Here is an 11,470-nt window from a genome sequence, read left to right as displayed (position 1 = left end):
GCGTTGATATTTTCACGTGTCATTTGACACTAAACCTAAACGTGTATTGAACGTTTTTAAAAGGTGTTTTTGCAAACGTGTCAAAGAAAACGTTCCACAAACGTGTTTGACACGTTGGTTTTATTCAACACCTAAATGACACCGTTAAAAAACGTGTCAATTGGTTCAGAAAACGTGTTTTGCTGCTTGGGAATCCTCCCCTCGGTGTATCGCCTGAGTGGGCGACAGAGGTTGCTGCGTTTTGGATGCCTTCTCTAGTCGGAAATCTTTTTATTAAAAAATCTAGCAAATTCCTCACACTTGGCATGTGATGCTGCATATATGTCGCCTTCACCAGCTCGGGACCTCTCAAGACAGCTGACGACACAGCTCACATCACAATCGAGTTCTGGAGTTTGGCACATGAACGCCACTGACCCCGGAACAATCGGGATTCATGCGTGTCTTGTTTTGGTTCTCTTTTCTTTTTTTTTCACCTCACCTTGAGCCTCCAAACACACGACATATCATTTTAGCTTAAGTAGGCTAAATCAAACAGTCAGAGACCAGCATTACTGATATGTACATCTGCAATTGAATGACATCAACTGGGGTTGTTGATAGTGATTACAAGATGATATTTTAGCATTTATGATACTGTTTACATGCTAGTTCAATGCATGGGCGCCATGCTGATGATGCGTGTGTCGTCATACAAAACACAAGCTCGGGAACTCGTTGTTCTATACTTCCGCCAGAGATCAACCTCGATAATTATCGATCTGACACTGCGTCACCAAATCTTCACGCCCACTTTCCCGAGGTTTTAGGTCGGCTTTCTTGGGATTCTCGACTTTTTGAACGAGGTATTAGGTTGTTATTGCGTTGACATTGCATCACCAAATCTTCACGCCCACTTTCCCGAGGTTTTAGGTCGGCTTTCTTGGGATTCTCGACTTTTTGAACGAGGTATGGTCAGAGATATTCTATAGAGATATGCCAACATAATAGGTTTCTATGGGCACCTAACGCGACCAGGTTCCGGTCTGCCTAAAGGGCCGTGTCATAATGCTCCTACAATGAATAGAACAGTCCTTAGGTCTGCCTAGGTCTGCCTAAGGGGGGCCATAATAGAACCAGGAAACAATGGGCCAATGGAACCTCTCTCTCTCTACTCTCTCTGGTATGGTTGTTCCGACGTTTGGCGCTTTCAAACGACGTCATATGTGCGACAAGCAACTCAGCTTGCTTCTGGCAGACTTGCCTTCGAGGCGACAGAGAGGCAGGCGAAAGGCACAGCTAAGCTATTAAATTAATACTCACCATTGCACAGAAGTAAATCTGTCAAAATGTTCAAGAGAAAGCTCACTGCACTAGATTACCACAACCCCTCTGGCTTTGACTGTAAAGGTAAGAAGGGATGCGAAAAGCTGACGTGGTGGTCCTCTGATTAGCTAGCAGAGCTAGCACATTTGTTAGCGATCTTAAATAATGCCATGTCTCACAGGTATCACATTATTTTATCAGACAGGACCTTAATTCAGCCGAAAAACTGAAGCTCCGTGTACCTACCATATTGGTGTTCATCTGTTATCACGAGAGAAGTCTATCATCAATGCTTTCCATGTTGGTTTTAGTTAGTTGAACATGGGTGGTAGTGTATTTTATTTTATGTTATTCTGCCTCTTGCACGCACTCACCGTTTTTACCATTGCCTAATTGCCTCCTCAACAATTTATCCTTAAAGTTAGGGCATAATAACCTGGCGAGTCCCTTCATTCGGTCTTGGCCAGCCACCACATTTGACATGCCACTCTAGTGCAGCTGTCATTCATTTCATGTGACCATGCCCCCATACATGCCATTCAAAGGCTTAGCACTATCAGTATTTTCTTTGCGTATTGCTGACTTATCATCTCATGTGACGACATGCTGGAGGTAAATTTCAAACTTGGAGACGCCCAAAACCTAACCCTAACCATATCTGTCTGGTATCCAGACATTATTTCTGTCTCTCAGATAGTGCACAAAATTGTGCACTTTGTTTGGGCACTGTATTCTAGTGCATAATTAATAAGCCATACGCACTAAAACATGAACAGTGAAGTGCACATGTGCACCATTTGAGAATCAGTCTCAAATGTCTCCAGTTATTAGGAAGTACCTTAGTCCTCAACAACATCATTTAAAGTCTTTCATCCAGTCATAGTCTCATATACGTACCTCCACATGATTTTTCTCAAGACTCAAAAAATGATTTTGGTGGTGGTGTCATGTTACTCCGCTCTTTGACATTAAGCAAAACTGTTAAGGTCCAATAATTACTTCAGGTCTGGGTCTAATGGAGACATGCTGGCCAATGTTGTATGTGTGCAAGGTGCACCTTTCACATCATCATCATCATCATCATCATCAATGATCATCTTTTCTGTACGCAGACGAAACGGAATTCAGGAATTTCGTAGTGTGGCTGGAGGATCAGAAGATACGACACTACAAGATTGAAGACCGTGGCAACCTGCGCAACATCCCCAGCTCTGACTGGCCCAAGTCCTTTCAGAAGGTCAGTCTACAGTACAATGGTACACGCACACCAGACGCACACACATTCCACGCACTCGCATCCCACGCACGCACTCGCTCACTTATGCACTCACTCTCACTCACCTGATGCTTGCACATACACACACTCACACACACAGACACAGACACATACACACGGAAGTTGTGCTGTAAAAGAAAATGTGGGCGTTCTATTTCTGATCTGTTTATTATGATCTAAAGCGGGGCTATTCAAATGGTGGCCCTGGGGCCAGATGCGGCCCTTGGACGGCAAGGTTCTGGCCCCCCACAAATATGTGTGCTATCAGTGTCCGTGCGCAAGTTGCGATCACTAACACTTCAGGTTAGGGATATTTTTCCTATGCACATGAGAGTGATATCTTATCTGAAATAGTCTAACAATAGACCATCAAGGCTACTAAGAAATAGGAAACCGAATATCTCTTCTGTCTAGAAAGTTATCCGCTTGTTTCACACCCCCACTTTGGACCATGCATGCGCATTCCATGTTTGGCCCCTTTACTGGGAGGAATTAAAAAAACTGGCCCTCAGTGACATTTAATTGAATACCCCTGATCTAAAGGCTTATTATTGTCAATAGCCTACATGTGTCCGTGTTTTATGATCAATTCATTTGCCCTTCCCTACAAAGCTTTAGCTTGGTTTTAGGAGACCACATTAATTACTTTGTGATGAATGTATGGTCTGGATCATCGATGCCCTGGAGTTCTTTTGGTGTGAGGAGTGAATTCAGCTCAGGTTTGAAATTGCCCTGACCAATCACTGACAGTTGACGTTTAGAAAGTATGTTATTATTGGCCGACCATCTGGTAATTGACTAAACCCTCCCCAGAGAAGCGTAATCAGGCTATTCGTGAATACAGTTTTTGAAAGTCTGGTGAAGGTAGAAGTTTGTGATGTGACGTCATATTCGCCTTTACCAGACTTTCAAAAATGGACTTAATCGCGAAAAAGAGAAGTTTCCAAACAAGCGATCCACCTACATGTTATGGGTGGTAGCGTACCGTAATGAATAAATTAAAAACAGCATAGTTGTGCCTGCAAAACATTGCCCATAGGAAGTCGTTTCATGGCAAAATATCTTTGGCAGAGCTCCAAATGACACAACATAAAAAGCGTGAGTAGACCATCAGGTTATAATGGGAAATCAAGGGCCCAATGTAAAAAAAAGTTTAAGTTTAAGTCACTCTAAAAGAAAAGTATATCAAACCATGTTTCTTTTTGTTTGTCTATCTCAGTATCTTCAGGATGTGAACTGTCCGTTCGGTGCGGAGGAGAGACAGGAGGCCGTGGACTGGCTGCTAGGGCTTGCTGTACGCCTGGAGTATGGAGATAATGGTGAGACAGACGAATAACTATTCTCTCTCTCTCTCTCTCTCTCTCTCTCTCTCTCTCTCTCTCTCTCTCTCGCCCTACCTCTCTCGCCCTTGCCCTCTCTCTGTGCATAGCTTTCATTCATTTGTTTGTGTTTTGTTCAGATGTCAAAGGCACCAAGGGGCTGGTCTGTTGTTTTGTTTTTTCTGTCTGGAGGGGGGATGGGGGGCAGTTAATGTAAAGTAATTAATGTTAAGTAAATGAATGCAAAGTCTATACCCCTTTTTTGTATGTTGGCAGTTGCAGTGTATTTTTTGTAATTCTTGAAGCATTCCATACACTTGCCATAAGATGGCGCCAGCACCACATGTGTTATGTGTTCCTCTGCCCCAAATCATGCATCTTAGTTTTGGCCTTAAGGTGTGTTGGCTATATGCCGCTAATGTGCAGCAGTAAAGTAAAGTGACCTTGCTGCCAGTGTGCCTCAACAGGATAGAAAAAATTGGTTTGGTGGAACAACTTGGTTTTAGCTTGCTACAGAAATTTAGCAGAGCATAGTAACCGCACTGATATCATTGGAAGATGTAGATTTTTATAGATGTCTCTGAGCATTGTCTGAGTATTTAGAATCTGTTTACACGTATGTGGATTTTTTTTTAAAAGCATTGTTTTTGACCTTAGAAGTTTTAGAATGTTACTTTCAAAATACCATTTAAGGGGCTAAAACGCACCCGTCACAAAGCCATTTTTATTCTTATCCATATGTCATGTTTATACGTAAACAGATTTTTAAAAAAATCTGCATTTGACGTGTGTGCACGTGTGGGTGTTAACGTTCGTGCGCGCATGCATTATACATAGTGAACCTGGGATTTGTGCCTGTCTATGGATTCTTTTACTTTTATGTTTTTTATGAAGCACATTGAACTGCATCTGTGTATGAACTGCAATAGCCAAGTAAAATTGCCTTGCCTTACCTTGCCGTTTCCTTGACATCATCCTAATCAACCCTTTGTTGACCCCAATGTCTCCTATTTCAGTTGAGAAATACCGGAACTGCCCCACACTGTCCGCAGCCAACGACACGCAGAAACCCGTAGACCCTCTCCTCAACCTGGACAGTGAGTCTAAGCTCTCTTTTCTAATTTTATAGTACATGTTCAATGGTATATGAACTGCATTTTTGTAGCACTTTTCCACTCCTCTAAGCACTCAAATCGCTTTAAAACAAATGCCTCACGTTCACCCTTTCACACTCGCATTCACACGCATAGTGCCACGCATAGTGCCAACTTGCCACCAGGAGCGAACTTGGGGTTTAGCATCTTACTCAAGGGCACATGGATGGAGTCAGGCTGAACAGGCCTCGAATCTGCAGCTTTCTGGTTGCCGAAGAGACTCCTCTACCATCTGATGGAGACAAGAAAGCTCCCGCACACTCTCCACATTTGCAGCGTTTCAAATCTTTGCTATTAAACTCTACAAATGTGGAAAGTGTGTGGGAGCCTTTTTGCCTCTCACTAGAGGATGACATTTTTCAGGAATTCCCGTGGGTCCCGCGGGATTCCCGAGTCAACATTTTAAAGATGAACGGGAGCGAGCAGGAGCGGGAATAAAGATGACGCCTCGTTTTTTTTTTTTTTTTTGACGAAACGGGAGTGCAGTTGATTTTGAGTGGGAGTGGGCAAGAATGGGAGACATTTTATTCAGGAGTGGACGGGATGGGATTTGTTTCTTTGACTCCAGTCCGAGATGGGATTTTTTTCTTGGACAGGGATGGGACGGGAGTGAAAATCCACTCCTGTGACATGCTCTACCTCTCGCGTTGTTGATCCAGGGCTTCCCCTCCGACACACCTGACCAAAGGAGGTGTGCAAGAATACTACACAAAAGATCCTCTACCATCTGAGCTACCACTGCCCTTCATGACCCACTGCATGTTTCTCACCATCCCTTTATCACTTCATCTGTCTGTCTCTCTCGTCTTTATTCGTTACCTGTGCTTTACTGTTGACTATCTTTGTCTTCTGTATTTCTTTTCACAATCTTTTTTTTTGTGTTCAGTCACCCCTGTTTGTCTGTTCTCGTCACCTTTTTCTTGCCTCAGTTGGTTGATGTCTCTGCCTGTTTCTTTCCCTTTCTTTCTTTTTTTCTTGCTTCCTTTCTTTCTTGCTTCCTTTCTTTCTTGCTTCCTTTTTTTCTTTCTTTCTTTCTTTCTTTCTTTTGCTCTCTTTCTCTCTGCCTCTGTGACTACATTTATCTACATTTCCTGTTTCTGAATCCCCCTCTGACCACTCTCCCACACGCACAGGCACACACAAACATACACACACACACACACACACACACACACACGCACGCACACACACCCCTCCTCTTCCCTATGGCTTCAGTGTTTGATGGAAGTGGTTGATTAAAGAAACCAGAACATGCACTGATGTGGCTTCCCCCTAGACCGCGTCTGTCCAGACCGCGAGAGAGCCTACTCTGCTCGCCCACCTCACAGCTGGCCCTGCTGCAAGGGCTGCTGGGATATGGAGTTCACTGGCACTGACTTCCCTCCGGCCTACAACAATGACTGCCAAGCCATGGCACCTGGAGCTCACATATAGCCATAGCATACTTCCAGGACATTTTCTAAGGACAGGAATATGGACATGTACACTTGGTCCGTTGGTAGATATTGCCGATCTCCCATCGGCTTTCTTTGCCATCTGAAGTTTGTGTTGGACTGAAGGGTTGCCTTACAGTGGAAATGCATACAAGTGACTGAGGTGGTCAAGGCAGCAACCTGTGGGACCCCAAGGTTGCATGCCATCCCAATGTTGCAATGTAACAGTACTAACAAATGCTTTCATATTTGTTATGAGACTTTATATTCTGGCAATATCCTTAGTGGCACAAGTATTGTCAAACATGTCAAAAACCTGGTTTACAAGTAGCCCTGCCACAGTTTCTTCCCAACACTGGTCAGTTCACTGAGTAGCTGGTCTACCTGTCTTGAGAACCTGTTATGATCAGCTGATTCAGAGCTGGTTACATCAAGTTCCGAGTCGGGTTTTTAACATCATGTGCACATGACACATTTCTAACCAGAATGGATTGTCATTTTTTCCTGTGCATGTGGTCAGTGTAGATTTAATTTTTTTCTGTGGCATCACAAACTCTGGGACGTTGTCTTTTCTCTATAGTCAACAATCCGGACTTCAAGGCTCCACATAAAGCACCCATGGTGTCTTGAGTATTAAGTAGTACCCATTTAACATAACATATAAAGCACCCTTAGTGGCTGAATAATGACCTACCCAGAGTGACATTGTCTCTTCTCCATAGTAAACAACCCGGACTTCAAGGCTGGCGTGACAGCCCTGGCCAATCTGCTTCAGATCCAGCGGCATGACGACTACCTGGTGATGCTGAAGGTGAGGGGTCAGGGGGCGGAGCTACTGATGACCTCCAGCAAATAGCTCGAGAAGACTTGGCTGTCGTTCTGAAATGTTCATCTGTATATGATCACTAGCTTAAGCTGATCACAGTATTTTTTTTTAACTTTAAAGACACCTGAGAAGAAGTGCCAGCCAAAATATGCATTATGAAGAAGGAAAAAAAATCAAGGAATAACAAGTTGCATTGGAATATTAAGTCACACAATGGACGGCACATGTTGTTCAGCAAGCACCCATTTATGAACTTATTCGCCTTGTTAAAACAAATGTGCACTAGTAGTTCTATATATTTTTTATGTATGTGTCATACCTGAGTGTAAGTCGCTGGAGCAGCCAAACCATGACAAAAGTGTGACTCATAGTCAGAAAAATGCTGTACATTTCTAGCTGATTGGATATTGGTACTCATCCACACAAAAAAAGGGGAAAAAAGCTGATTGGATATTGGTACTCATTCGAGCTGCCTTGGCAAAGGGCTGCGCTCTACACGCAGACCTGTCACACATTTTTTCTTTCTTTGATACTTTCCAGTGACTGGCATGTTGGTCTTTCTGAGCGCTGGTAAATGGATGTTAATACAGGGTAACTCCTTGGGGTTTTGTGGTGTGTGCGTGCGTGCGTGCGTGCGTGTGTGAGAGAGATCTGCTTAATCTCTGAATGTAGGCAAGTCTGTGCTATATGTTAAACATGTTGTCATGCAATGTATAGTCATTTATGTATGTTTCTGGACCGCTTAATCTTCCTTTGGGATTAATAAACGTTACTACTCTACTCTCGCAGGCTATAAGGATTCTCATTCAAGAACGACTGACTCCGGAATGCATTGCCAAAGCCAACCAGTCGAAAGAGGTGAGGGTTTTCAGTGTGCAGGGTGCACATGTCTTTAATTGCTGTAGACATACTGACTTGTTCTGTCTCAGTTCGTTCTCGTTGATGTGTTGATTTATGTCCGGTAGGTTAGGATATTCACTTGACGTCGATTGCAAAGGCTCTCTGTAGTGATTGATTGTATTGTGTGGGGTTTGTGTTTGTGTGGTGATTGTGTATGTGATGCTTGTGTTGTGTGGGGATTGTGTGTCTGAGAGGTATTCCAAGAACATGGTTAAGTGATAGGGATGCACCGATACCGATACTGCTCATTATACTCGTACTCGCACTTGCCGATACCAGGAACGATATTGCTATTTCACGAAACAATGCAAAATCTTGTCACGTTCTGTGGACTTGAAAGCAGCATGGAAAAAAGTGCCACCTCATACATTTACTAACATTTAAATCTACATGGAATTGGTCAATAAAAATATCACAGGTGGAAAAAAACAAGGCCATGCATTTATTTTCATTGTATTTTGGTGGTAAAAGGTATCGGTATCAGTACTCGGTATCGGCAAGTACACACATTAATGTACTCGTACTTGTATCGGTTTTCAAAAAAGTGGTATCGGTGCATCCCTATTAAGTGATAACCTGGCTGAGTTAACCTACAGGAAGTGGTAAACCTGCTAATAGATAGGCTGCAGGTGTTGTTCAGTAATGAAACTGAGGATTCCAGGCTCTTATATTAGATGATTTACCACTACCTCAAGGTTAATCTGACCTTGTTTACTACTTAACCAGCTTCTTGGAATACACCCCAGGCTTCCATGAATTGTGCTAGTGTAATTTTAAGCAATCGTTTGTGTGTTTCATAGACAAGTGCCTCTCTTAAGTGGCAGACTCTGTGATATGGTGATTGCATGTAGTGTGTGTGTGTGTGTGTGTGTGTGTGTGTGTGTGTGTGTGTGTGTGTGTGTGTGTGTGTGTGAGAGAGAGAGATTTACAAGCTATGCTCTTGTAATTCCCTGTAGGGCCTGCCAGTGGCGCTAGATAAGCATATCCTTGGCTTCGACACTGGGGGTAAGTAACTATAACTGCACGTGTGCTTGATTTTGACAGTGACATCGTTATTTATCGGCAATAACAATCAAATGCTGCACTGTGATAAAATGTCCAAATCGAGACTTTATCTGACCCATCGATTTCCCAAAGTCCCAAAGGTATCTAACAATAATGATGATAAATTATTTTTTTAAACTCTGCCGTATTCCTTATCATTATTCAGTTGTCTTAATTCAAGTAAATAAAATAATAGATTGTGGTGACTGCCATGTGTCAGTGTCTCATTGAATCTCTCTCTCTCTCTCCATCTCTCTCTCTCTCTCTCTCTCTCTCTCTCTCTCTCTCTCTCTCTCTCTCTCTCTCTCCTTTCTGTCACTGACTATCTTTCCCCCTCCTTACTTTCCTCCACTCCACTCCACTCCCTCTCTCCTCCCTCTCCCTTTCTCCCTCCCTCCCCTTCGTCTTTCTTTCCATCCACCCCCCCCGCCCTCCAGACGCGACACTTAACGAGGCCGCTACGATCCTGCGCCTGCTGCACATCGAGGAGCTGCGGGAGCTGCAGACGCGCATCAACGAGGCCATCGTGGCCGTGCAGGCCATCATCGCCGACCCCAAGACAGACCACCGGCTGGGGAAGGTCGGCAGATGACCGCTCACGACAGACGTGCATCTAGTATATCCCACCCTCATCCTCGCCTCTCCTGGATCCACAACATCTCCCATCCCCTCTTTCCTACACCCCAAGACAGGAGTGGTGGTCTTTGGTGGATGATCCTGGGCGCGGCATAATGACTACTCTACTCTGCATCAGGCTTGTACAAAATTCCAAATGGAAAGAATTTCAATTCAAAGTAATGCCATAATGCAAACACTAGGTGGTGGTGTTCTATGTACTTTCAATGGGTGGTGTAGATTAAATTCAGTGAAATTCAAGGTAATGGCACCACCTAGTGTTCGTATTATGGCATTATTTTAAATTGAAATTCTTTCCATTCAGAATTTCGTACAAGCCTGCTCTGCACACACTGATCAACTCACTACAGATCCAGCTGTCCACCCACCCAAGATGGTTACTGGACACCCACACCCTGGTCTACACCCACTTCCAGATCTACTTGATGCAGACCCACAGCTATATCCCACCCTGACCTCAGAGACAGTCCACCACCTCCTCCTGGGCAAGGTCGACAGATCACCACTCTGCCCGATTGATCACCCTACGCCTGCGTCACCCCAAGTCAAGTCATCCTGGATCCATCCAGAACATCTCCTCTTTCACACACCCCACAGACTCACACAGACCACCATAGCCTGGGCAAGGTTTGCACATGACCGCCAACCAGCCTGAAGCTTACTCTGCTCTACACACCCTACCAGTACCCAGTGTCACCGACATACCCCACCCCACCACAGCACTTGATCTTAACCCTCCCTAACCCCTCTCCCATACCTCAGTTCCTCTCCTTCCATGGGTATCACACTCACCCTGGCCCACAAACATACCCCACCAACGTAACTCTCCTCTCCTCTCCTTCCAACGGGGATATCGCTACGTCAGGCCCACGAACATACCCTACCACTGCACCTCCTCCTCACCTCTCCTCTCCTCTCCTATTGTTCCATGGGTATATTGCACCCAGGCCCACAAACACACCCCACCCCAGCTCCTCTCCTCTCCTCTCGTTCCACGAGTATTGCACCCAGGCCCGCAAACCCACCACAGCTCCTCCCCTCCCCTCTCCTCCACACGGGGATCTCGCAATACCTGCTTAAATGAAGAGTCTTGTAGACTACAGCCATCAGCTGGCCCCTCTCCTCCCCCACTCCCACGAAGAGCGCAGAGCGACGGTGGACTCGTTTAATTTAATTTTTATTGACATCCCTCGTTACATCAAATGACTCAAATGCCTCTTCGGAGTCTTTTTGTTTTTTGCTCTCGCTCTGTCTCTCTCTCTCTCTCTCATTTCATTTGGAAAGTGCTGAACAAAGGTCTTTCAGCAGGATTGACTCTGCCTTTTTACGTTTGGCTTTAATTCACCCAATTTGTTTTTTTTATGCCCTTGTTTAAAAGGCTGTGAATGACGATGCCATGCTGAAAAATGCATACTACTCATGAAGCGTTTGAAGAAAATGCAAGCTTGCGTCTTGTGTGGTTTTTACTTGTCTGCGGTGTTTCTGTGAAGAATTACTTTTGACCACACATCTGTCCTCTGGACATGGGTGGTGTGTGTAGGTGTGTGTGTGTAGGTGTGTGGTTGTGCGTGTGCCTG

At 44.5% G+C, this 11,470-nt stretch overlaps 1 protein-coding gene across 2 annotated transcripts; it reads left to right on the top strand.

Annotated features, from left to right (window-relative positions):
* The first annotated feature begins 1,220 nt into the window (after positions 1 to 1,220).
* rtraf (RNA transcription, translation and transport factor) lies at positions 1,221 to 11,336 on the top strand. Of its 2 annotated transcripts, XR_010032024.1 has the most exons (9): positions 1,221 to 1,389; positions 2,418 to 2,542; positions 3,801 to 3,900; positions 4,917 to 4,997; positions 7,210 to 7,298; positions 8,103 to 8,171; positions 9,170 to 9,218; positions 9,695 to 10,051; positions 10,198 to 11,336. XR_010032024.1 is itself a non-coding variant. In XM_063184656.1 (8 exons), the coding sequence occupies exons 1-8, from the start codon at positions 1,329 to 1,331 to the stop codon at positions 9,847 to 9,849; spliced, it is 729 nt and encodes a 242-aa protein (XP_063040726.1). In that variant the 5' UTR covers positions 1,221 to 1,328; the 3' UTR covers positions 9,850 to 11,336. The 2 variants fall into 2 exon arrangements, 1 of the variants encoding a protein (XP_063040726.1); XM_063184656.1 differs by having other exon boundaries at positions 9,695 to 11,336.
* The last annotated feature ends 134 nt before the right edge of the window (positions 11,337 to 11,470 follow it).

Source organism: Engraulis encrasicolus, chromosome 19 (genome assembly GCF_034702125.1).
Source record: "Engraulis encrasicolus isolate BLACKSEA-1 chromosome 19, IST_EnEncr_1.0, whole genome shotgun sequence".
Taxonomy (NCBI): domain Eukaryota; kingdom Metazoa; phylum Chordata; class Actinopteri; order Clupeiformes; family Engraulidae; genus Engraulis; species Engraulis encrasicolus.
This window is presented reverse-complemented; position numbering and strand designations above follow the sequence as displayed.

Coding starts and splice junctions, on each gene's coding strand:
- rtraf (XM_063184656.1), top strand. CDS start 1,329: ATGTTCAAGAGAAAGCTCACTGCACTAGATTACCACAACCCCTCTGGC. Junction 4,998..7,209: donor CCCTCTCCTCAACCTGGACA/GTGAGTCTAAGC, acceptor TCTTCTCCATAG/TAAACAACCCGGACTTCAAG. Junction 7,299..8,102: donor ACTACCTGGTGATGCTGAAG/GTGAGGGGTCAG, acceptor CTACTCTCGCAG/GCTATAAGGATTCTCATTCA.